At 43.4% G+C, this 27,223-nt stretch overlaps 1 protein-coding gene across 1 annotated transcript in view; it reads left to right on the top strand.

Annotated features, from left to right (window-relative positions):
• Window positions 1–3,763: 3,763 nt before the first annotated feature.
• Window positions 3,764–27,223, top strand: part of LOC134300934 (mannosyl-oligosaccharide 1,2-alpha-mannosidase IA) — a 123,894-nt gene continuing 100,434 nt past the window's right edge. Inside the window, exon 1 of the mRNA XM_062985408.1 lies at window positions 3,764–5,127. Coding sequence (XP_062841478.1) covers window positions 4,627–5,127 — 501 coding nt within the window. The 5' untranslated portion in view covers window positions 3,764–4,626. The remainder of the gene's footprint in view (window positions 5,128–27,223) is intronic.

Below are 27,223 nucleotides of genomic sequence, written 5' to 3'. Positions count from 1 at the left end.
CTGCATGGGTAAAAAATAACAATAAATATATAACTTATTATACATTTGCATAATTGTGGTACATGCATTATTAAGTTGAACACTTGCTTTGCAAATGAAGGTATTTAGTTGTCTGTTTTCCCCCCCGGTCCTCCAGGTAAATCTGTTCCCCCGTGTGTTCTCCTACTGTTTCTTAATTATAAAAGCGTATAGATAAAGCTTGTGAAGTTTTAAAGAGATTATCACGGATAAAACTTACTAAATGAACTCACTTTTCTGTTCTCGAGAGTAAATCATGGTGCACGACTGAGAAGATCCATCTAAAATAATTACACTGACTAATTACTGTCCTGAATAATCTGGTTTGTTTGTGTGTGACAAAACGAGGAGGCTGAGAAAATAATAAATAAACAAGCCTGAACACGAGCATGTCATTATCAAATCAAATAAATCTGACTGTGGTGGCACGGTGGCTTGGTGGGTAGCACTGTCGCCTCACAGCAAGAAAGTCGTCCGGGTCCTTTTTGTGTGGAGTTTGCATGTTCTCTCCGTCTGTGTGGGGTCCTTTTGGGTGATTGAGCTTCCTCCAACATTCTAAAGATGTGCAGTCAGGTCAACTGGGAATACTAAAGTCTCCTTAGGTGTGTGTACGGGTGTGTGTGTGTGTCTGGGTGTGTGTGTGTGTGTGTGTGTGTGTGTCCGGGTGTGTCTTGCCTTTCGCCCAGTGAATCTTCCACCCTGAATAGGATAAAAACAGGAGGTGAAACAAACGATGAATGAATGAATGTGGCTGTAATCATCAGGGTGAATGCATGCCTGACTTGGGCTTGAGCAATTAAACCTGACAGCAGTGCATTAAATCATTTAAAATTTACCATTTAACACACGGACTGAACGCACACACACACACACACACAATTACACACACGATCACACACACACGTTACGACTGAAGAAAACGCTGTGACCTGTACCTGTATTAACATCACAAAATGATGGAAAAAGTCCAAGACAGTGAAAGTGTTTCTGCAAAGCTCTGTTAAACACACGTGTAGAAATGTGACACATTAAAAAATAAAGAACATAAAGCTACCAGAGTGGATTTAGTGAGCCATGGCATCATCCTTCCTAAATACTTTACATAAATTGATGAGGATTAGATAATAATAATAATAATAATAATAATAATAATAATAATAATAATGATAATGATAATGTAATTTTCTTAAGCTACCAGTCTTCAAATACCGGTTTAGTCTTTCTACCTATGTCCTGGTGTGGCATAATAAAGAACTATTAACATTTTTAACCTAAATAGTATGTTTCTTGTGGCATGGGCAGAGTAAAATCATGCTAATCTGCATCATTATGAAGTCTAGTTATTTTTTAATTGTTTAATTGGTGCATCATGTTCTATCAACTCCTTCAAAATGTCTGATTACATTTTTGTACCCTAAAATGAACTTAAAGTTCAAATAGTGCTGGGCGGTATGACGGTACATTTGGTATACCGTCTTTGATTCCTCATACTGTATGGATTTTTCATATACCGCCATACCGTAGCACAGTTAATACAACAGCTGTAGCTTCATTAGGCAGCAAATCATATAATATTGTTCACCACTTAAAGCGCTATGGAGTGCCGTGCAGATGAAGTAGTTAGTCAGGTAGTGTTATTAGCATGACAATGATAACAGATGCGAGAGATTTTCTCGATATGGTGAAAAAAATAAACAAAAACAGAAAACAGAAAACAGATGGAGGATGAAGAGAGGGAGACCAAATATGCACCGGAATAACCTGCCAAGGAAATGAGTTTAGAACAGACTAAAACACTTTATACTGCAGGTCTGTCGAGTCACGGCTGTTACAAACGACGACATTACCAACGCAGTAACGATCCACATATGCAACGACACGATTCCTCTATAAACAGTCGAGACAGAAGCTTCCAGAGCGATTATTTAAACTCTGGATTCCAGGTTTGTCTTACAAGGTAAAAATACTTCATGTTAGTCGCTAAACCAACGTTATAAGCAAACTGGAAGCACAGATAGTTGTACAGTGGAGTTTACAAACGTGGTTTTATTTGATAAAGTGAGAGCTCAGGGTGATTGTACAATACTTAAGCAATAAGCAATAAACATCGTATTTATATGCCTACTGATTCCATCCTATACTGAGCCATTTTGTGGAGCTTAGCAAAGCTTATAGTATCAAAACCTTCATTATATACACGGTGAAATTAAAACTTTTTATATTATATGTACTTATGACAGTAGAATAAACCACAGACTTATATAAAGTCCCAGTCATACCGTGATATACTGTACAACTGTCAGAATCTTAAAAAATACCGTGATACACATTTTTGGTCATACCACCCAGTCCTAAGTTCCCATATTGCAGACACAAAGCGCTGAAGTGGCTCCAGCTGATCCCACTAAATCAATCAGCAGGTCTTGGTCTTCAAACCACTGATTAGCAAGCAGTGAACGGTGTACATCTAACCTTCTACCTCCCTAACTTATCAGCTACTGAGTCCTACACTGACTGATTCTGGTCTGTTAGAGTAGAGTTTATTTATTTATTTATTAGGATTATAATGTTATGTTTTACACTTTGGTTACATTCATGACAGGAACGGTAGTTACTGCTTATACAAGATTAATCAGTTCAAGTTTAATATCAAACACACTTATGGACAATTTTGTATCTCCACTTCACCTCACTTGCTCATCTTTGGACTGTGGGAGGAAACCGGAGCTCCCGCAGGAAACCCACACAGACACGGGGAGAACATGCAAACTTCACACAGAAAGGACCCAGACCGCTCCACCTGTGGATCAAATCCAGGAACTTCCTGCTGTGCTACCCACCGAGCCACCGTGCCTCCCTTTTTTAAACTGAAATAAAGTTACACGTACACAAATTGTAAACCAGGGTGTCCAATCCCATCCACAAAGTGCCGAAGTGGCTCCAGCTGATCCCACTTAATCAAACGGCGTGAAACATCTAACCTTCTACCTCCTTTAACTTATCAGCTACTGAGTCCTACACTGACTGATTCCGGTCTGTTCGAGAGACGAACATCTCTGTAGCATCGAGTTTGACGTCAGTGTGTTAGTTGAAGCTTCTGGCTGTTTGATGTGATGATGATACGCATCATGCATCTAATACATTTCATAAAGAAGCACAAAACAGACCTGGATGCAGATGGTGGGAGTCATGATTTGTGTTTACTGCTCATCAGGTTGAAGGATAATCAGAAGAAGTTGCTCCCAGTGCTCTGCAGTGCTGGCTCACCATAACCTGAGGGAAGGCCTGAGGGGTGAATACTATTGGTATCATTATGGATGGATGGACTTTCTTCATAGTCAGAAAGATCTAAGCCCTGAAGTCACTCGGTCTTGGAATTTTAATGATTTTTGCAAATGTTCTTTGTCTGTGACTGGATGACCACAGGACACGTCTTCGTCCCAAAAAAATGAGTTCACTTTATGTGGTTTTCTGAAAGTCTGAGGGTCCAAAATAGACAGACTTCACCTCAGTGCGGTTGTGGTGACATGTTTAATACCCGGACAGACCACACGGTGGGCGCATTGACACACTCATGCTCTCCCCGACACCCCCCCCCCCCCCCCCCCCTCTCCTTCCCCCGCCTCTCTTTCGTGCACCGTGACGCCGCTATTCTGTAATTCCCCTCCCTCCGCCTCCTGGATCAGCCGGCGCGGATCGGACTCGGTTTCGGTCCGGTTCGCTGCAGACTGGACACTTTCAGCTTCGAGCTTTCGGTGTGTCTGGATATTTACAGGGTCGCGCTGTGCATTGTGGGGTCGTGTGTTGCTCCGGATTCCAGGATCTCTGAGATATCTCGGTTTTCTGAGGGGCGAAACGCAGCCCGCATCGTTCGGATTCCGTCTCCGTTACCGAGCGCTGCGAGAGATCCGCGCGTCGATCCAGATCGTTTCCTTCGAACGTGAAAACATCTGTAAGGCTGGATGTGATATTTTTGGGAAGCGAAGAGGGGTCGCATGTGACCATGTGCAGCGCGTAAACAAAAGAATGAGCCGAGCGAACCACGATGGAGAAAATCTCTCGGGTTTGAAACGGGCTTGACGCGAAACTCGGGGGTTCTGGTGAAGGCTCCGGTTCTGGTGAATACAGCAGAGCTCGTTCTGTGGATATAAACAAAAAGCTTTTGAATACATCATGTTATTCTATTGAGGATTTATTTTATGGAGGATTTCATGACCAATTGAAATGGTGGTGCTGATGGTGATAAACTTAACGGCGACACGCGTCTGTCCGTGATCACGCACCAGGAGTGAATCCAGGAGCGCAACGTGGTTTGTTGGGTTGTGATTTTTCCCACATTCATGATCTAAATCAGTTGTTTTCGGGCCTACTTGCTGCTTAAATCTTTATTATACTATTTAATTGCCCATCCTACAGCACTTGGAAAGTTAACGGCGCGGAAATGCGTGCGCACAGAGCGCAATGACGCGTAAAGAGGGAGGGCGAGAGCGCGGCGAGACACTCTCACTGTGATAAAGCCACTTCCCAAACTTTCTCATTCACTCACAGATTGATTTATTCTCCCACAGTCTGCGTCACACTCACAGGACCAACTGGTGCGAGTGTAAAATGGCTTTCCGAAAGTTACCCGGTGTGCCGGTGTCGGCCATGGGCCTGCGTCTGTCCCAAAAATTCGCGTTCCTGCTCTTTCTGTCCGGTCTGGTCACGCTGAGCCTGGGTGCGCTCTTCTTCCTGCCCGACTCGGTTCGCCTCAAGCGCCTTTTCCTCCTCAAAAGCGACAGCCCCATCACCAACCCCAACCCGGTACCCTTCACCACCACCACCGAGAGCGCCAACCTAGGCGAGCAACTGGTGCAGAAACCCCCCGAGATGAGCCCTAAAGTCAGAGTGAGCCGCAAACCCAGCGGAGGCACTGCGGCCAGACCTGCGGTCACACAGGAGGGACGGAGGATCGAACCCGAGCGTAGAGATGCCACTGTGGAAACTTCACCACCAAAAGGCGCAGATTTTGCAGCTTTTCAGAGGTGTCTGCCGAAACCTGCGCTCGGGGCTGAGCGGGGCAAACCGGCGGATCCCCAAACCGCGCAACGGAGGGACAAAGTCCGAGAGGTAAGAGCTGTTTAACAACATGTTGATCCTCCTGTGCGCTTCTGTAGGATGTTTGACGCATATTGGAAAATTAATATTTTTGGCACAGTTTGTTTGGGTTAGTGTGATGCCCTTGGAAAGGGAGCCCAGGTAGATAAGGGAGGCACTGAGACCCAATGAAACTTGAATGGTCCAGGAACAGGACAGAGGGCAAAGGCATGGAATGATGCCCAGTGTTTGTATTGGCTCACATGTGCAGGACTTTGTACAGGCTGATGAGTGATCAAAATAAAATGCATTTGGGTAAATTGTGACTGGAACGAAACATTCTGGATCTAATCTAAATGTACCACAAGCCTTGACTCAAGATGATGCAGTAGTACTTCACTGGTGTGTCAAGGATCTTCTGGTGCTTTTAAATTTGTGTTATAAAATATAATTCAGTCATCACACACTCTTCACATCTTTTTCTGAAGTGTTATTAAGGCTGGTAAAGAGTGCTGTCAAATTTCTGAACCTGATTTATAAGTCTAAATTCGTGGAAGTACTTATTTAAAGCCCTCTAAAGATGTTATATCCCCAGTGCCAATGGACCAAGGCTGTACTCTCAATATTTATTGGGAGGACACGTCCCCCCTATATTCAGACACTCAAAATGATAAATGGCAGAATGGCAGGACCCCCTACCCCCATATCCCGTATATCTTGTCAGTTCCAGTGTTCAGTTCATGGATATGACCTTGCACTGGGACCATCTATACTCAGATCAGGGACAGTCCAGAGCCACGTGATCCTTCCAAAGTCTGTAACTGTTCTTCCCCTGATCAGAAACGTCAGCAAAAATGCCCTGAAGCTTCATTACACACAATCAACATCACAGCCGATAGCGGTCAGTTCAGCACAGTTCACTGTGTCCAACTTCTATCTGATGACCTTGTGAAACATCCAGCATTAATGAAGACTGCCCGACGTTCTCAACCCGAACCTGAATGCTCATTAAATGTAGGAGAAAAGGATGTAAAATGTCAGGAACATTAATTTTTATAGTGTTGGATGTCAGCCTGCTGCTCATGAGCCTCTCACAGCTTGTAATGCATTAAATTGCAGCCCGTACTTCTATAGCGGGGTGTCGGAACTCTTCTCAAAGAAAAGTCCAACTTTGTCGTGTTAAAAATGCCCCACTGGGTGGGTACTTTCTGCCAAATTATTCTCTATTTAGCGGACAATTCATCCATTAGATTGGTGCTTCTCTAACTTTTCTTAAAACCAGCTGCCATTCACAATTAAAAACTAAATCTATAATCTGTAAAAACTCACGCTGGAACCAGAGCTGGGATCTCGAATGCATCGTATCAAATCTCAGCTCTGCCTGCCGGCTAAGGCTGAGCGGCCACTTGAACAACGATTGGCCTGTTGTTTAGATATGGGCATGACTAAGTGCAATGACTAACTATGTGCAATTATGACCTCTGCTGGCTGATTGGTGGCGCCTGCACAGAGACGAGGAGAGAGTGCTGTCAGGGTGTGTCTCTCCGTACACAACGCTAGGCTGCACTGCACTGGTCAAAGTGTAGGCGAAAAGATTCATACGGCTGCTGCCCACGTGTCAGAGGGGGCGTGGGTTAGCTTTGTTCTCCTCAATCAGAGCAGAGATCGGTATTGGTGGAGAGGAAGCGTGACGCAATCGGGCAATTGGACACGATAAAAAGGAAGAAAATGCATAAACAAAAATATACATGAATATATATACATATATATATACCATCAGCCTGGCCAAGCATTCAACCCCAAACTGGCTGTGTCTGGGGGTGGGAAGGCTGAACGGGGATTTGCGTTCTTTATACTGCAGTAGTGTAGGTACTAATAGTACTCAGGGAGATGGTAATCCCGAGGCTCACTCGTAGCTTAGTCGATGGAGGGTGTTTTTCTTATATCGTCGTCTAAATCCTGAAATCGGGTCTTAAAAGATTTTAGGGATCAAATCTCCATTAAATCTGTATTAGGAGGGTCTAAAGTAGCGGCGCTTGGGACCAGTGCTGACATCTCCAAGATCTCAAGTTTGAAGGACAAGTATTGGCTGGAGGGAATTGCTGGAGTGACTCTCCATGCGCGATACAGCTCTTTACATAAACCCACCCGGTGCAGGGGACAAGAAGAGGTCGGTACCGCACACTAGGGATGTAACGATGCACCACAACACGTATAATGAATCAATATTCACTTTAAACAGCAGAGGGCGCTGGTGCTATTCACCTCGCCTGGTGGACGTCACTACAGGGTTGCCAGGTTCGGAATTTCCCAGCCAAATTTCAGGGGGTTTTTTTACACGAAAAGGGAAATGTGCAGCATTGTTTTGCACAGTTTGTACCTACCTCAGAAATAAAAGGACATTCATTATTTAGATAAATAAAAGAGAAATAATAAAAGGAAACTTTGTCATAATTTGTCTTCAATTTAATCGGGGAAAAAAATTGTATCGTGAACCCGGTATCGTGAATCGCATCGCATCATGGGTAGAGTGTATCGTTACATCCCTACCGCACACGTATCGGAGAGTGTGTGTCAGTCACGGTCTTCCTCGGCCAGGATACGACCAGATTGGGAGGAAATTGAGGGGAAATGCATAAAATGGTACTAAAGACTTCTGTTCATGTTCATAGCCATTAAATGCACCATTTATAATCTCTATTAAGCTTCATAGAGCTTTAATTAACATACGATTTTAAATTGCTGTTATATTTGAAGTAAAAAACCTCCTTTTTTAATTTATTTGATCTTTTTTTAGACGGAACACTTTAATATTTCCAGCTCGGAATGAAAAGCCCGCACGGCATGAGTAATTCCTTGTATCATTTTCATTATTAATTTGGACGGTGCCGTGTGCAACCGATATAAAAATGAGTAAATCTGGTTGCGGCGACGATTGAGCGAGGCACGGCTCACATCAGCCGGTTTGTACCGACTGGCACTGAGTGTAATCGGTCCCGACTGTGAGTAATAATGGGTGCTGTGTGGTACGGTGTCGTGTGTGTATTTTTTAACAGTATTGATGTGCGGCTCGGGTTAGGGTAAGCGTACAGTCTGTTACTGTGCAGGATTATAATGGGGGAAGGGGGGTGGGTGGTGCTGGGGCGAGGGTTTTATATATTTCAAATTATTGTTCCTTTTTTCTGTATTTCTGTGTAAAAGTTAATATTTTGCCTATTAAAAGTTTCTACTCGGGGATAAAAAAAAAAAAGTTCAGGACGTAACTCAGCAGAGCTGCTGCTCCACCTAGAATTTCATTTTATTTCTTCAACATTTCGCTCTTTTATAAAGGCCTCAAACTTTAGAAAGTGATAAATCACTGATAAATGCGATTTTCTATCCATACGTTCTTGTTTCTTCCTTTCATTTCCTGTTCTTTTGTTTTCAGTTGTGAATGCGCTGGTGCTTGCACAACTCCCGATCTGATCAAGGATCAGCACACTGAATCGGATCACCATTAGGACCTTCGATCTGCCAAATTGTGGCCACGAGTGGGATCGTGTGTGGAGAGTCACGCTAAGCTCTACGTGACCCTCCCCCATTTACTGTATACAGGCATCACTTGACCAGTCCTGCAGAGACAGACCCACGTCGACCTTCCCTCCTTCAAACACGTCCAGTTCTGTTTGTGTGAGATTCGAACTGGCACCTCTGAGCACTTTGTGGGGGGTGTGCTCGCCCATCCCCCCTTCCTTCCTGAGCACCCCTGTTTCCTGTCCTTACAGGAAGTCCTACCTTGCCTTCCTCTCCGGGTGGCGTCCATATCTGTTGTTTCAGGAGTTTTGCATCAGCGCGTCTCACTGACTGAGCAGATCTCAGGTCGGACCCCAGCTGGGGAACGTACCGAGAACAATACGAAACACACACACGCACACACACACACACACACACACATGTAAGAGTGCTCAGATGCCAAAAATTAGTGTTGATATAGAGACCCCCTCCTCCCATTCGTGGCTCTAACAGCCTCCACTCTCCTCATTTTTGGCTTTAGGTGTTTCCAACCAGACACATTGCGATTAATGCAATAAACAATGACAGTGGGAGCCTAGTGGGTGGAGCTTTGGGCTATCAACTGAAAGGTTAAGAGTTCGAATCCCAGCCCTGCCATGCAGCCACTGTTGGGCCCTTGAGCATGGCCCTTAACCCTCTCTGCCCAATGGCTGACCCTGCTCTCTGACCAACAATATATGTATATATGATAAATAAAGCCCTTCTTCCACATTGCTTCCACATTTGTGGAAACAGTCTGGGGAAGGCCCATTCCTGATTCAAGATGACCGTGAGCAGACAGCGAAGGTCCATAAAGACGTGGTTTGACACGTTTGGCGTGATTGAACTCCTGCTCAGTGGCCTGAACTCAGAACTCTGATCTGAACCCCATCAGACACCTTTGGAATGAATTCAGGCCTTCTCACCTAACAAGTTTTAAGTTTATTTGTCTTTTGTACAAATGTTAGCAGCAATTGTACATTGAAATGTGTGTTGGGAGGCTCGGGAACTCTGCGAATACTTCAACATAAAAGAAAAGGAGAGAATAGAGAGGATAAAATGGGGAGTAGGGTCCTAAAATAGAGGGAAAATAAAATAGAATAAAATAAATGAAACGTTAGCGCTCTTTTCACTAAGTGGGCACAAATTCACCACTGAGACTCTTCCAAAAGTCGTTCCAGAGGATTGGAGACTGTTATAGCTGCAAAGAATTTGACAATATGAAAAAATCTGCTGGGACTGACTTGCATTTGACTGACTTGCTGTGCGACCAGTACCAGCACGTTCAGTCTGGATGTGAAAATGAACCAATAATATTGATTTATGATCAGACGTCTCTCAGTAATACCGTTCTTTCCGAAGTGTGTGTGTGTGTGTGTGTGTGTCGCTGTCGCGTGCGGTGATATATAGCGGTGTGGTTCTTGTTCAGCTTGAGGGTGTTCGGTTCATTACGCCGTCTTTTATTGTGCGTCCTTTATTCCTGTAACCCTACGAAGCGGCGTGAAAGACGAAACCGTGAGCAGCGCCACCGATACCAAGCACATGCGACTAAACCGGCTCAGGATCGTGAAGAACAAAGCCGTGACTGGTTTTACTTGTGACGGCCACAGATTCAGGCAGCGTTTTGCTTTCGACTTTGAGACCGTCCAGTTTGTTTTTGTTCAGCTGAATGGAGACGTGTTTAAGTCTCAATGCAGATAGAGGGCATACGCCGGATACGCCAGCGTTCCTGATGGGATAAACCGCTAGGGCTACCGTGATTGGTCGACCTAGTCGATGATTATCAATATTTTAAGTTGATGCATCTTTTTTAAAGCTACATTTATGAACGATCCTTTTTAATTTCTTCAACGTCTCTATTCATATAAGCGTTCATATGATTCCCTCAGCACTACTCACTGTGTGCAGGACCTCCGTCGTATCTGGTCTGGTCACTGGTTGGCGTCATTAAGCGCAGTCTTAAAAATGCCGTCTGCAGCAGTCAGTGGCCGATTGTAGAGCTTTCAAAGTTTGGTGATACTTAAAACTGACACAAAACAAGAAGCTGGTTTGTTTACTGTGCAGAGCTTTGATGGTACCACAGCAGCACCAGCGCCATGTTGCACGTCTATATTGTTTCATTGCGCTTCTTAATCATGGAGATCCTGGAATAGCGTATTCCTTAGCGAGTTCAGTTAGACCGACAAAGCGCAAAAAGCTTCTCATGTGAATGCGCCTGAACACTCAGCACTGTGTTTACATGGTTTAGAATGTGAAGTAAGTGTTGAGTGAATGTGGAGGTTAGAATCTGGGCTCATTCTGTCGTTACTGTACGTTGGACTTAATGAGACGTGGCTACATCTAACTATTTTATTTCTGCTATAAGTTGAAGCACTTTGCTTTGTGTACAGAACACCATAAACACGTGCTGCACTCTGTTTAACATGGAGCACTTGAGAATGTGATATGAACATAAACCCTGTTTACATTTAGTTCTGTGTTATATTATTATGCTGTACAGTTTAGTGTTAAAGTAAAAGAAGCTTAAATCAGATTCTGAATAAAATTTTTGGAGGAAAATGAATCGACTAAACCATGAAATGGTCTATAGATTAATCGACAGATCGGCAAAACAGGCTATAGATTAATCGGACAATCGGTAAAATAAGTCTATAGATTCATCGACCAATCGGCAAAAACAAACAACAACAACAACAAAAAAACAACAACTATAGATTAATCGGCTAATCGACAAAATAGGCTACATATCTCTCAACTAATCGATAAAACAGTCTATAGATTAATCAAACAACTGTCAAAACAGTCTATAGATTAATCGATTAATCGTCCAATGGAAAAAAAAGAGAGAAAAAAGAAGGGTCTATAGATTAATCGGCCAAGCATGTACCGATATAAAGGGCCACAGATTAATTAACCAATTGACTAACCTATAAAAGAGGCCACAGATTAATCGACTAATCGATTAACAGATAAAATAGGCTATAGACGAATCGTCCAATCGACAACCAATAAAAGGTCGACAGATTAAGCGGCTAATTGGCAAGACAGTTTATAGATTAATCGACTAATCTGCCAACGGGAAAATGTAGTCTCTATAGATTAATCAACCAATTGACAAAAAAGTCTGTAGAGTAATTGACTAATCGATAAAAATAGTATATAGATTAATCGACTAATTGATAAAATAGTCTATGGAATAATTGACTAATCAACTGATTGATAAAATAGTCTATAGATTAATCGACTAATTGATAAAATAGTCTATAGATTAATTGACTAATCAACTGATTGATAAAATAGTCTATAGATTAATTGACTAATTGATAAAATAGTCTATGGACTAATTGACTAATCAACTGATTGATAAAATAGTCTATAGATTAATCGACTAATTGATAAAATAGTCTATACCTGTAGATTAATTGACTAATCAACTGATTGATAAAATAGCCCATAGATTAATCGACTAATTGACAAGATAGTTTATAGATTATTCAACTAATCGATAAAATAGTCTATAGATTAATCGATAGAAAGATAGTCGTTAGTTGCAGCCCTATAAATCGCACCACGTATGTTGCCAGAAAGACGAAAATTCATAAAAACGACTTCAGTTTTGTAAATCGTGGTAAACGGTTCAGCGTCGGTTCTCATTGGAGAATGTGCGGTTTCTCTCTGGAAGTCAAACACCACCGCAGCCAGTAAGGTGCTTTTGGACCACTGAGCGAAGCCTCAATCATAATATTTCATCGTTAATGCTGCATTTTTTATTAAACGTGGGTTGAGGTTTCTTTAAGGTTGGATGGAATTTCTAAGTCTGTTCACGCTGCACTTCACCTCGGGCTTCGTCTTCTCCACTTCCTATAAAACAGAGATGATTTTATCTGTGTAATCGGATTTTGGAGTGTTGAAGATCTCGTCCTCCGGGTTCGTGTGGAAGATACAGTTTGTACTTTTATAAACTGTCGACTTTGTTTAGGTTTGTTAAGGTGATTCTGTAGCTGCATTTTCACCCAATTTAAACGTATCCATTAATATATGGAGATCTGTATTGTGGAGACGCCATCAACCAGCCAGCAGAGGGCGTAAATGCAGCAGTTATTGGGAATCCCTACGACCGACCCTCCCTCCCCCCCTTCCTCGGACCAGCCAATTACGTCCGTATGGGCGCCCGGCCAGCTAGTAGCAGATGTTTATCTGTAATGTTCACATCAGTACATTGAGGGGAGGGTTGGTGCCATCATATTAGATGAGAAGCCGTGATCTGTAGGGAAACCTTCCACCTGGAGCGTATCGACTCTTTATAGGCTGCGCAGAGGGAAACGACTCTTAACGCGGAGCAGATCTTAAACGGCGCCACCAAGTTACATAAAAAAAAAGAACTACTGCAGTCCTGCTGACACAATCAGGCAGTTAGAGACTCATAAATCGCTCCTGCTGACGTACACGACTTGAATTTCGGATCGATCTGACCTCTTTAGGGTCGCTGAACAGTATTCGTCTCACAGCAGCACAGAGGTTTATGTTCCGCTCGTCTGAACTAGCAGAGAGTCGCTTGTGGGCCTTTGATTAGCCGTGATGTGTCATGGAGTGTGTTAGCGCTGAGCATCAGGACCCGCGAGTCCCCTTAGCGTTCGACAGGACGAGTAAACAACACGAGCCGCCGAGTGGAGATACAGATACGTCAATATAATGGGCCCGAGTCGGCGAGACCCACGGAACCGAGAGGAGGCGTTCGGCTTCAGGCTTCGTCTACCAGAGTCACACGAGAACGAGAGGACGCTTTTATTTTCATTTTATTTTCATTTTATTTTAATAATCGCCTCCTAGTGAAACAAAAAGAGCGAGAACAAAAATATGCCTAAAAACAATCAAATTAAAACGCAGAAAGTTCATCTGTTACTGATTATCCTACACTGTAGGGGCAAAAGTATTGGGACACCCCTTCTGAATTCTTGTGTTTTGAGTTTATAAAGGAAACTAAATGCTAAATACTCGTCTATGTTGTCTTTCCAAGTTTGAATAAAGCTTGATTGATTGGCTTGATTGACTGGTTGACTTGGTTGATTGATTGATTAAATGATTGATTGGCTTGACTGATTCGCTTGATTGTGTTAATTGATAGACTGGACTGATTAATTGACTTGATTAGCTTTGTTTTGATTGCTTTGCATTGATTAGTTGCCTTTATTCATAGGCCTTAATTAATTGCTTCTGATTGACTTGATTGATTGGCTTTGTTTTGATTGAGTGGCTTGATTTATTGACTGAGTTTATTAATTTGATTGATTGATTGTCTTGATTGATTGATTGACTTGATTGATTGGCTTGATTGATTGACTTGGTTGATTGATTAAATGACTGATTGGCTTGATTGATTGATTGCTTGATTGATTGATTGATTGATTGGCTTGATTGACTTAATTGCTTGATTTTATTGACTCGATTAGATTGGCATGATTGATTAACTTGATTAATTTATTGACTGCTTGATTGGATTAATTAACTGACTTGAATGTTTGGCTTTGATTGCTTGACTTGATTGATTGGCTTGATTGATTGATTGGCTTGATTGATTGATTGGCTTGATTGATGCAGTTGCCGATCTTACTCCTTTGTATATATATATTTTGGATTGCTGACCAATGTTTTGCATTTGGTGTGGTAGTCCAGAGGTAAAGGTTCTGCGCTCCATAACTACCTGTTGGAAAGTCTCTGTTGGGCCCTCGATCCAGGCCCCTGACTGTGATTTGTCACCAGTTGTGTTACAGATAAACAAAGACCTTCAGAAGCAACGTTAACCAGTTTAATTATTTAATCATCATTTCTGTGCTGGAACACCGAGTCTGACTCGGCGGTGAGATCCGGTGTCTGCGGCGTCCTCGCATCTCAGAGGAAGCGGCGTGACGCCTCGGGCTTCTACTCTGCCTCTTTGTACCGAAGTGACTCTTGAGAGGTGCAGATCTTATCCGTGTAATCACATCAAGCTGAGCAACAGGGGTTCAGCACCCGAGAGCTCTCAGAAAACCATCAGAATACAGAATGCTTCCACCCAGGATGAGTGTCGAACCGGGCTCGGTGCTGTGGCGGTTCTGCCACGACGTCCTGAGTGTAGGAGGGAAACAGGACTGATTTTAGGGGCACTGCAAGATGTACCGGGTCGTTCCTGCATCATATTCAGTCGTTTAGACCCGGGAACTCTCATTTATTTAGCTAAGGATGTGCAGATATGTCATTGTTGAGCCCTTGAACAAAACCCCATTTCCAAAAAAGTTGGGACAGTACAATTCAAATAATAAAAAAAGTAATAATAAAAGAAGCAGACAATCCTAGTGGTGAAGGTTCTGGACCAGTATTCAAAAGGTCGCTGGTTCCAGCACCACCATTACCAGGTTGCCACTGTTGGGCCCTTGAGCAAGGCCCTTAACCCTCAATTGCTCAGACAATAGAGTCATAGTACTAGTACTTGTCTTAGTGCCACCTCATCCCCAATCTTCGAGGACCGAGGCCGTCACGTTCCTTCTCAATCATGAGCGCAGATCGCTTCTGTTCACCTGCCAGGGATGCCCCTTACAGACCACACAGCCAATCAGGTGTCCGTGCAGAGCTAGGGTTCGAACCCCAGAGCTCGAGGTCTCGGCACCGATGGGCTGGCATGTTTTACCAGCCGAGCACCAGGAAGTATCGGTTTTATAAACCTTCTCCTGCCAGTTTGTACCTGCACAACCAGCTCAAAAAAATGTTCAATGTTTTTACAACATTCCAAAAGTAGCTCCTGCATCATCATTTCCTTTATATAACTGATGCCGTTGGCTGTAATGCACAAATAAAAAGAATTAGGCGTCCCTGTACTTTTTTCACAAAATTGGACGACACCTGTTGGTGAAATGGGCGTGGCAGGTTAGGTTGTTTGCTGTGTTAGCTCTGATTACGTGTTTCAGATTCAAGTTCAGGTTCAAGAGGCTTTATTGACATTTCAGCTTTACACATATATGCTTGTACAAAACAAGGTTCCACCAGGACCAGGACCAGGATGCAACACAATTCGAGTGTAAACAACACGGTACACACAGTGCAGATAAATCAGACTGTTCAACTCTGGACTCCTATAATGGCTGAACAGTTATAAACCCTCCTCACTTCAGTAACCACTACAGCTGTACATAAAACATTTACTATAGATTTACTGTATGTACATCTATATGTACGTGTGTAATGTGTGTGTAAGCAGCTGGAACACTGTCATTTACCTCCGGGGATCAGTGAAGTGTCATTTTATCTTACCTATCTTACCTTACCCTACCTCATCTCGTCTTATCTTATCTTATCTTATCTTATCTTGTCTTATCTATCTTATTTATATTATCTTATTTTCCATAATCTTATCTTATCTTAACTTGTATTATAATATATTAACCTCATCTTATCTCTCATCTTATCTATCTCATCTCATCTTATGTCTCATCTTATATATCTCATCTCATCTTATCTATCTCGTCATATCTTATTTGACCTATGTTATCCTATATTATATTATCTTACCTCATCTTATTGTATCTTATCTATCTTATTTGTTTTGTTATCTTCTATTGTCTTACATTATCTCATCTTACATCATCTTAGCTTGTTATCCTACATTACATTATCTTATCTTATTCTATATTATAATATCTTATCTCATCTTGTATTATTTTACATGATCTTATTTTACTTTATCTACTGTATCTTTTATCTTATGTTATATTATCGTGCTTTATCTTATGCATCTTATCTATTTTATCCTATTTTACCTTGTTTTATCTAATATATCTTATCTTTTCTTTTAACTATAATAAATAAGGCACATTCTAACCTAAGTTAGTGAGGTGACGGGACCAGAGACGGGTATGCTGTTGGTCAGTATATTATACTGAGTAAATGTTGAGGCAGGTACTTTGAAGAATATTGTGCACAAATGCTAAACTGTGCTAAAGATGTGAGTAGTGATAGAATTACAGAATAGTCGAGTACGTTTCTATAGTCCGGTGGAGCAAGAGTGGGTGTGTGTGTGTGTGTGTGTGTGTGTGTGTGTGTGTGTGTGACCGGGATTCAATTACGTTGAGTAAATGACAGGATGAGAAAGCAGCGTTACTCACCGAACTCAGAACGCGTAACTGGTACGAGTCGGTGAAACCCAGTGTGTGTGCCAGCCGTGTGTGCCAGCCGTGTGTTCGAGCGATGCGCTGTGATGATGTGCCACTTTGCTTCAGGCGAACTGTTACGCAAGGCTCTGACGGCGCTGGATCCAGGAGAAGTGGAGAGCTGGGTGTTTTTATTAACGCCGCTCGCGTCTGAACACTTATTAGTTCTCCTGGGGCTTCAGGATTGCTGATTAATATTTAGTGTTTTTGAATCTAGCAGTGAAAGCCTGAGGTCTTTAAACACAACGTCTCTAACAACAGGCCAAAATATTAGAACGACAGGACAAACTTAAAGTATTTTGGCCTGTCGTGCTAATACTACTTGAGTACTTGAGGTCATTATTGCATCTCTGACTTTGGTTATTCTAATATTTTGGTCCTCTGTTCCAATATTTTAAATATCTTGGTCCATTGTTCTTTTTTAATTATTTTGTTCATGCATTTTCTCCCCTTTTTCTCCCGACTTTAGCGCGTCCAGTTGCCCGATTGCGTTGTGCAGCAGCCGTATGCATTTTGTCACCCACACCAGACGAGATCAGCTGCGGATCAGCACCGTGTACGGAGAGACACACCCTGAGAGCATTCTTTTCCCGTCTCTGTGCAGGCGCCATCAATCGGCCAGCAGAGGTCGTAGTTGCATTAGTTATAAGAGAGTCCCTATCCGGCTTTAATGCCCCACCCCCATATGAACAACAGGCCAATCGTTGTTCATGCAGCCCTGTCCATTATTCTAATAGTTTGGCCTGTTATTCCAATATTTTGGTTCACTGTTTTAATAGTTTGGTCTATTGTTGTAATATTTGGTCCGTTTTGCAAATATTTAGCATTTTTAGCAGTGGAAGCCCCATCATTGTACCCTGATGAAAGGTCCTTAAATGCTGTGTCTCTAACTGTGACCCTGAAGCTCTTTAAATACGTTTCTATATTTTGACTTGTTTTGCTGATATTTCGCATTTTTAGCATTAAATCTAGCAGTAGAAGCACCATCATTGGACTCTGAAGTGAGGTCTTTAAATGCAACGTCTCAAACTCTGGACAGTGGTTTTAATATTCTGGCTTGTTGTGCTAATATTTAGCATTTTTTAATCTAGCAGTGGAAGCACCATCATTAGTGAGGTCTTTAAATGCTGCGTCTCTAACTTTGGCCCATCGTTCTAATATTTAGCATTTTTTAATCTTGTGGTGGAAGCATCATCATTGGACCTTGAAGTGAGGTTCTTAAATGCAACGTCTCAAACTCTGGACAGTGGTTTTAATATTTTGGTCTGTTGTTCTAATATTTAGCAGTGGAACCCATCGTTGGACCCTGAAACGAGGTCTTTAAACATAACATCTCTAACTTTGGCCCATCGTTCTAATATTTATTCTGTCGTGCTTATATTTAGCTTTTTTATCTAGCATTAGAACCCATTGTTGGACCCTGAAGTGAGGTCTTTAAACCCAGCAACCCATGGCCTGTCATTTTCATATTTAGCATTTTTAATCTAGCAGTGGATCACTGTACCATGAAGCGGGTCTCTGGCCCACCGTTGTTGTATGTGGGTTAAAGTCCCCTCGGTTTTTGACGACACGAGTGAGGAGCATCGTGCCCTCGTGCCCCGTGTCAGTATATCTTGTGTAAACAGAAACTCAGAGATAAAAGTAAAACGGGTCCCTGCTGGAGATCCAGAGGAGCAAAAATCCATAAAGTTCTGCTGTTCCTGTCGAAAACGTCCATGATCTGATAAATATCACGTCTGTGGTGATTATTTTCACTCGCTGAGTAACAAACGGCGACTAGAGCTGCCAAAATACACATCTAGTCTGTGTTGTGAAAGAGTGTCAGCAATTAATTCATTTATTTATGTAGTGTCTGCTTTACCATCGCTTCATCCTGGTCAGGGTCACAGTGGGTCTGAATTATTGGGCAAAAGGATGGAAACACCTCGGAGAGGTCGCCAGTCCATCACAGGGCACACACACACACACACACACACTTATGGCGAATTTTAGTTGCTCCACTTGGCCTGACTGCACATCTTTGGTCTTGTAGGCGGAAACCTGCACCGACACGGGGAGAACATGCAAACTCCACACAGAAAGATAAACTATATGACCAAAAGTATTCGAACACCTGACCTGACCATCAGCTTGCTGGATGTCTAATTTGTAAAACATAAAAACTTTATTAAAATGGAGTGACGTCTGTGTGACCTTTTTAGCCAGACTTTGAATTGCAGTATGTCTGTGGGAATTTGTGCTTGTTTAGTCACCGGACACACAAATTCAATCATTAGAAGGCGTGTCCCGATACTTTTATCCATGCAGTGTAGAATTAAATCATTATGAGCCCTGATCTGTGATGTTTTATTGGCTCTCAGCGCCTCCTCCTCCACCGTGAGTCGCTTTTCACTGCGGGCGGAGCTGAAGGTGAAGGAAGGGCACTGTAACTCACCCTCGGGGATCCGTGCTAATTGATATCAAATGTTGGAGTTCCGGGTTCTCGACGGTCCGGCGGGCTCGTTTTACACCAGCTCAGCTTTATTACACACGGCGGTGTGGGTCTGCCCGCTTCCCTTGGTGCCCGCTGGCTGGGTTGTGGGTGCATGCTGTAATGTTGGTGTTTTCTGGTTGATAAGAAACCGCCGAGTGTTTATGACGTCTGACCAGTTTTTAATGTTTGTGGTTGAGCTCGCAGCCACTGGTGCAGCGCTGCTTTCACATCATCACATGAAAATCTTCTTCCCCCTAAAGCTTCTTTGAGTGGCTAAACAGGTGGAAATCAGATGGAGCTAAATCCGGAGTATAAGCGTCTCTCAGACACGACCGATTCCTCCTCCTCCACCCTCCCTCGTACATTCAAAACCGTCATTACATTACGTTTACTTACAGTGTGGGATAGTATACATTTTAAGCAGTTGAGGGTTAAGAGCACAACAGTTGCATCTGGCAGTGATGGGGCTTGAACCAGCGACCTTTCGATTACTAGTCCAGTACCTTAACCACTAGGCTACAACTGGTCTTTAAAAATGCATTTACATGCAGACAAAAACCTTCAAACCTACAAAACCTTCATTCATTGTTTGTTTTACCACTGCTTTATCCTGGTCAGGGTCTCAGTGGGTGCAATTGATTGACATTGCATGTCTTTGGACTGTGGGGGGAAACCGGAGCTCCTGGAGACCCACCACGACCCTGACCAGGATAAAGCAGAGGTAACACAGTGAATGAATAGATAAATACACGAATTAGCCATAACATTAAAACCACCTCCTTGTTTCTACACTCACTGTCCATTTTATGAGCTCCACTTACCATATAAAAGCACTTTGTAGTTCTACAATTACTGACTGTAGTCCATCTGTTTCTCTACATGCTTTGTTAGCCCCCTTTCACCCTGTTCTTCAATGGTCAGGACCCCCACAGGACCACCACAGAGCAGGTATTATTTGGGTGGTGGATCATTCTCAGCACTGCAGTGACACTGACATGGTGGTGGTGTGTTAGTGTGTGTTGTGCTGGTATGAGTGGATCAGACACAGCAGCACTGCTGGAGTTTTTAAACACCTCACTGTCACTGCTGGACTGAGACTCGTCCACCAACCAAAAATATTCAGCCAACAGCGCCCCATGGGCAGCATCCTGTGACCACTGATGAAGGTCTAGAAGATGACCAACTCAAACAGCAGCAATAGATGAGCGATCGTCTCTGACTTTACATCTACAAGGTGGACCAACTAGGTAGGAGTGTCTAATAGAGTGGACAGTGAGTGGACACGGTATTTAAAAACTCCAGCAGTGCTGCTGTGTCTGATTCACTCATACCAGCACAACACACACTAACACACCACCACCATGTCAGTGTCACTGCAGTGCTGAGAATCATCCACCACCCAAATAATACCTGCTCTGTGGTGGTCCTGTGGGGGTCCTGACCATTGAAGAACAGGGTGAAAGGGGGTAACAAAGTATGTAGAGCAACAGATAGACTACAGTCAGTAATTGTAGAACTACAAAGTGCTTCTATATGGTAAGTGGAGCTGATAAAATGGACAGTGAGGTGGTTTTAATGTTCTGGCTGATCGGTGTATTTGCATGTCACTCTGGGGTTTTTCTTTCAGCAGCTTGTGTAATTACGCTCCTCTTGGAGCCAAAAAAGCAAAATCGGGCCTCGGGGGTGGGGTGGGGTGGGGTGGGGGTGTTTATCCCGTCCCGTTCCTGTTTGCATAACTCTGGTTTGCTGCGGCTCGTCCGCTCTGAACAAACACGAATAATAAGCGACTGTTTGTGTTTTTCTGAGCTTCGTCTCGGTCGCCTTACACAAACTACAGGGCGACGTGTGCACTTTGCATTTAGGGTTGACGTGATATTTACAGAGCGGCTGTATCTATGGAATCTACAGGACCAGGAGAGGAACCGGGAGAGGAACCAGGAGTTAATAATAACCCCTGAAGTCTGGAGGAGAGAAGTTCAGAACCGCTGCTGGTGTGAATCATGATCACATGTTTAGAGCTGTTTTATTTTATTATTTTTTAGTAATCAGCATTAGAGTAACTGCAGGGTGCAGGACTGTCAGGACATGCTGAGGAAATACTTTTTCATTTGTTTGTTTTTTGGTTACGCAAAGCAGAACATAAAAAAAGCTTCTCTGCAGTTCTGGAGAAGGTGAGACGCCAGAGGCAGAGTCAGAGGCAGAGTCAGGGCCTTCAGAGTCAGGGCTTTACAGGAAAATTCATCAAATAATATACCATACTGAATTCATATCAACATAATACATCAGATATTCATGTTTACCAGTAGAAATGAGTAAGAGAAAGGGCATCAGACCCTAAAAATGAGGACATTAGACTCCAGACCCCAAAAGGTGGACATCAGACCCCAAAAAGAAGGACATCAGACCCTAAAATGAGGACATTAGACCCTTTAAAAAGGACATCAGACCACAGACCTTAAAAAGGACGTCAGACCCAAAAATGGACATCAGACCCCAGACCCTAAAAAGAAGGACATCAAATCCCAAAACGGACATCAGACTCTAAAAAAAAAAAATGACATCAGACCCCAAAAAGGAGGACATCAGACCATATAAAGACTGTCAGAGCCCATAAAGGACACCAGTCACCAAAAAGAACATCAGACCCCAAAAGAAGGACATTTAATCCAAAAAAGAAGGACATCAGACCCCATAAAGAACGTCAGACCCAAAAAATGAGGGCATCAAACCTCAGACCCCAAAAAGAAGGAAATCAGACCCCAGACCCAAAAAAGAAGGACATTAATAATTCATTATAGAGGAGAACATTAGACCCCAGAAAGGTGGACATGAAACCTCAGAAAGGAGAACATCAGATCCTAAACCTCGCTCTCTTTCCTTTTTCCTGCCCCGTGACTCTTCATCCTCTCCAGCGTATAGAGGTGTGATTAGCCGCGCAGGAAGTTGGCTAGTGCTGAGTGAAGCAGGGAAACGATTAGCACATCTGCACCTCTGATTCAAATCTGTCGTTAAGAACCGGATTCAAAACCAAGAGAGAAAAAAGTGTAGTGAGTCTGAGCTGAGCTGAGCTGAGATTCATTATCAGACGTTTCTGCAACAGTGTTTCAGTATAAACTTTATATTTCTGTAATTAAAAACCGAAATATATATATATATATATATATATATGTGTGTGTGTGTGTGTGTGCGTGTGTGTGTGTGACCTGTGAATTTTAATAAATTGAGATGCACCCCATGTAGGGTGGCCACTTTTATAACCCCAAAAAGAACATCAGACCCCAAACCCCAATAAGGAGAACGTGAGACATTAAAAAGAAGGAACATCACACACCAAAACAGACATCAAACCCCCAAAAGAAGGACATCAGAACTCAAAACTGACATCAAACCCCCAAAAGAAGGACATCAGAACTCAAAACTGACATGAGACCCCAAAAAAGGGCATCAGACCCCAAAAAGGACATCAGACCCCAGACCCCAAAAGGGAGGGCATCAAGTCCCAAAAAGGAGAAAATCAGACCTCAGAAAGAAGGACATCAGACCCCAAAAAGGAGAACGCCAGACCCCAAGAAGGACATCAGACCTCAGACCCTGAAAAGAGGGACATCAGACCCCAAGAAGGACATCAGACCCCAAAAGGAGGAACATCAGACCCCAAAAAGGAGAACGTCAGACCTCAAAAAGAAGAACATCAGACCTCAGACCCCGAAAAGAGGGACATCAGACCTCAAAACGGAGAACATCAGAGCCCAAAAGAAGGACATCAGACCCCCAAAAAGGAGAACGCCAGACCCCAAGAAGGACATCAGACCCCGAAAAGAGGGACATCAGACCCCAAAAGGAGGAACATCAGACATCAGACCCCAAAAAGGAGAACATCAGACACTTAATAGAAGGACATCGAAGCCAAAAAAGGCTCTGTTTAGGACACTGGAGTTTTTTTTAAGCTCAGCTTTTCTTCATTCATTCATAGAGCTTGCAGGACCTTCCCTAAACTGTTGCTGCAAACTTGGAGACATATAATTTTCTTTATATAACTGATTGATATTTATTTTAGTTTAAGTATAAAACTCTCCGTATCTGAAGCGAGTCAGAACCTGCAGCGCTGGAGTTTCCCGCCTCGCTTCAGTGCAAATCATTTTCCTGTTTTCGATTAGCCGAGCGACCCACCCCAGAGGCCCGACTCGTGCCCTCGTGACGCGCAGCAGGCCGGCCTGTTTCCCGTAAGCGGGCGGTACAGCTGGCACGACCCCGAGCACCAGGGTTCAGTTCCGACTCAGCGGTCTGATGCTAAAACAACATTCGTGTGTGCGTTTTTCCCCCGCGTCGTACAGGATCGTTTTCAGTGCTGGCATTTACAGACGTCTGTTTTTACTCCGGCGTTTGTAATTATCGTGTGAGTTCGTTCTGTTCGATCAGAGGTTAGAAGACTGGAGACGATAAAAATAAAGCAGCTTGTAATTTTTTGTTCGCAGGAAAATGTCAGCGCGGTTTCAGGCGGCCGTGTTTGCTAACCACACGCGTAATATCTGATTATCACTTCCTGCCTGCTGTTTTTACCAGATTACTGATGCGGGTTTCGTTGCTATTTTTACATCATAATGACATATTAAGCACAAAATAAAACAAACAAAGCTCACTGGGCAGCGGTTACAACTGCGAGTCAAGCTTTGCACAGCCTGATTTACGCGGTTTATCCCATTCGTCATGGTGAATCCTGTTACGCTTGATCAGACTGGATGAGACTGGTGAGAAATGGGCCCTGAATGAACAGCATGATGCTACCACCACCGTGTTTCACTGTAGAGATGTTATTAGCCAGCTGATGTGCAGTACCTTTTGTTTGCCAGACGTGCCGCTGTCCTTTACATTCTGATTACTTCAGGCTTTAACTTCAGCTGAGGGTTCTAACAAGACATGGAACTCATGAGGCAGATTATTTAGACGCTCTACTTAGACAGAGATTACACCGACTGAAAGTTTGTGAGTGTGAATATACAGCGCTACCTTGAAACTGGACCACAGTCGGTTCTGGGAATGGTGTCGAGTTTTAAAGACGTTGAGTTTCGAGGTATTTTTTCCCATAAGAATGTATGGGAAACCTGTTAATGCGTCCATGGTCCCGTGGAACTGCAGATATTTTAGGCTCATGTAAAATAATTAGGTTGTTTTTGACACTTAAACACTGAAAATAACACAAATATAATATAAACACACTGAGATACAATTACAAACAGTTAAACATCAATAAAAATACAATAAAAGCTGGTTTAGATTTAGCTTTGCTTTACTAGCTTTATTGTTTACTGACGCTTTTTAATCGTGGAGATGCTTGATGTTGGAATACCGCATTCTGTTCAGCACCAGCGCATTTACATGAGAAGCTTAGCGTGACTTATTGTAGTAAAACAGGAATGTGATTAGTGGAGGAACTTATGAGCAGTAATAATGAAGAGAAGTTTTTGCTCCTGTCTCCTACTTTTACTACATTAAACCACCATTTATTTTGAACCAGAAGCATTTTAGACTAGCTGTAACACAAGTTTAAAAGTGAAACAGGAAGGAAAATCCAGATAAACACAGATACATGTGGAGCTGTAACACTGGATCTGATGGTTATTCCACACAGATGCAGATTCAGATCAGATTCACACTTTGACTGTTCATTGTTAATTTGAAATTAAATAAATAAATTTTTTAAAAAGCTAATCACGTTGAGTTTAAGGTACAACTTTCTCCACGAAGGGCGTCGAGTTACAAGGTACCGCCGCTGTATTATATGAAATAACTGATGGCTTTGAGTCTGAAGCGAGACGTGATGAGCGTGTGTCCGTCTCTCTCTGTGATCTCCCGCCGGAGTAAAAACACCAAACCGGAGGCCGTAATGGACCGATAACGAACCGCGAGCTGGAGACGCGACCGAGCGGTTACGTAAGCGTTCGGGACTGAGAGCAGGAGAAGAAAAGAGCAGCGGCGGCCTCCTTCACCCCCGAGCCCACACAAACCTCTCAGAGCTCTTTCCCTCCGAGCTCGTGACCCGCGGGTCGTCCCCGCCCGCGCCCTCGCCGCTTCTCCTTCTTGCTTAATAGATCAGGGGACGGGATTCTGGGATACAGCGGGATCTTTTAGTGCTGGTTGCTAACAGCAGTTCTTTTAGGGTCGGAGCGCCGCAATAAAAGTGTCCAGTTAATCACGGGGTCTACGTGTCTGTATGTGGACGCCTGACCGGGTGATAGCAGTCGTCATAGTCGTCAAGTGCCGATGATACATAAGAGATCATCACGCTACACACCGAACATAAACACACACTATATGGCCAAAAGTATTTGGACACTTGACCTAAAGCTTGTATCACTCACTTTCTTAACTGCTTATCCAATCAGGGTCATGGGGGTGCTGGAGCCTATCACAGTTTTTCAATGGGTGCAAGGCACACAGTAACACCCTAGACAGGGCACCAGTCCATCGCAGGGCAGACACACACACATTCACCTATAGGGCAATTCAGTGTCTCTAATTAACCTGACTGCATGTTTTTGGACTGTGGGAGAGAACCCACTCAGACACAGGGAGAACATGCAAACTGCACAGAGAGGACCCGGACCGCCCCGCCTGGGGATCGAACCCAGGACCTTCTCGCTGTGAGGCGACAGTGCTACCCACCAAACCACTGTGCCACCCTGTATCAAAAACAAACATTATTAAAATAGAGTGTCCTTTGTTGGGGCTGAGAGTGTTAAGGGCCATCCCAAAAGTGAGGGCACGGCAGAGTCGGGAATCGAACCCATGACCACTGGCCCCTCAGCTCGGTCCAGTACTGAATTTCAAAAACAAATGGTATTAAAATAAAGTGACCTGTGTGTGATCTTTCCAGCTTGAACAACAGCCGCTCTTCTGAGGAGGCTTCTCACAGGAATTTGAAGTATGTCTGTGGGAATTTTGCAGGCTTTGTGCAGGGCACTGGAGTTTCTTTCAACCGAGCTTCTCTTCCGTTAAGGCCTTCCCTAAACTGTTGCTGCAAACTTGGAAGCATGTGACTTCCTTTATATAACTGCTTTATTACACCTGTTAGCGACAGTTGTGGCTGAAACACATTATTTCAGTTATTAGAAGGGGCGTCCCAATACTTTCGGTTCTATAGTGTATATAGAGAGAGGACCAGCATTAGAGTTTAGCGGTGTGTGAAGTGAAACACTTAAATTCAGTTATTAGAAGGGGCGTCCCGATACTTGTGACCGTATGGTGTGTATTAAGAGAGGACCAGCGTCGGTGTTTAGCGGTGTGTGTGAAGTTGTTAGAAGGGGCGTCCCAATACTTGTGACCGTATGGTGTGTACTGAGAGAGGACTAGTGTCGGTGTGTGTGAAGTGAAACACACTTTCGTCGCTCCACCCTTCTGCTTTTCTCACTTTTGTTGGTTTCCTGTTGGGTTTCGCTCCGGAAATCACAGTTTCAACCGACGGTTTTCTGTAAACCTGCTGCTGCTGTTTCTCACCGCGGTAAAACCATGACGTGTCACAAATATTTACATTTATTTACTCAACATTTACACAAAGATTAAAGAAGAAAAACGAGGAGCTCTCACAGGCGGTGAGATCTGGAGTTTGGATCCCAGGCAGTGCTAACAACCCGACTGGGTCATTTTTGCAGTGGTAGCTGATTGGTCAGGGCTACAGACGGTCAATCGTGAGTGCTTGACCCTGCGCTCTGACCTCGACTCCCAAATACGATCAGCTCTGCAAAGAAAATCATTGCGTCGTCCTGTATACAACACTAAAAGTCTTTCATTCACTTTGTTTTAGCACTGCTTTATCCTGGTCAGGGTCGCGGTGGGTCTGATTTACTGGGCCAAAGGCAGGAAACACACCGGGCAAGTCCCAGTCCATCACACACACACACACACACACTCACTTTCTTAACCGCTTATCCAATTAGGATCAGGGGTT

Source organism: Trichomycterus rosablanca, chromosome 23 (assembly GCF_030014385.1).
Source record: "Trichomycterus rosablanca isolate fTriRos1 chromosome 23, fTriRos1.hap1, whole genome shotgun sequence".
Lineage (NCBI taxonomy): Eukaryota > Metazoa > Chordata > Actinopteri > Siluriformes > Trichomycteridae > Trichomycterus > Trichomycterus rosablanca.
This window is presented reverse-complemented; position numbering and strand designations above follow the sequence as displayed.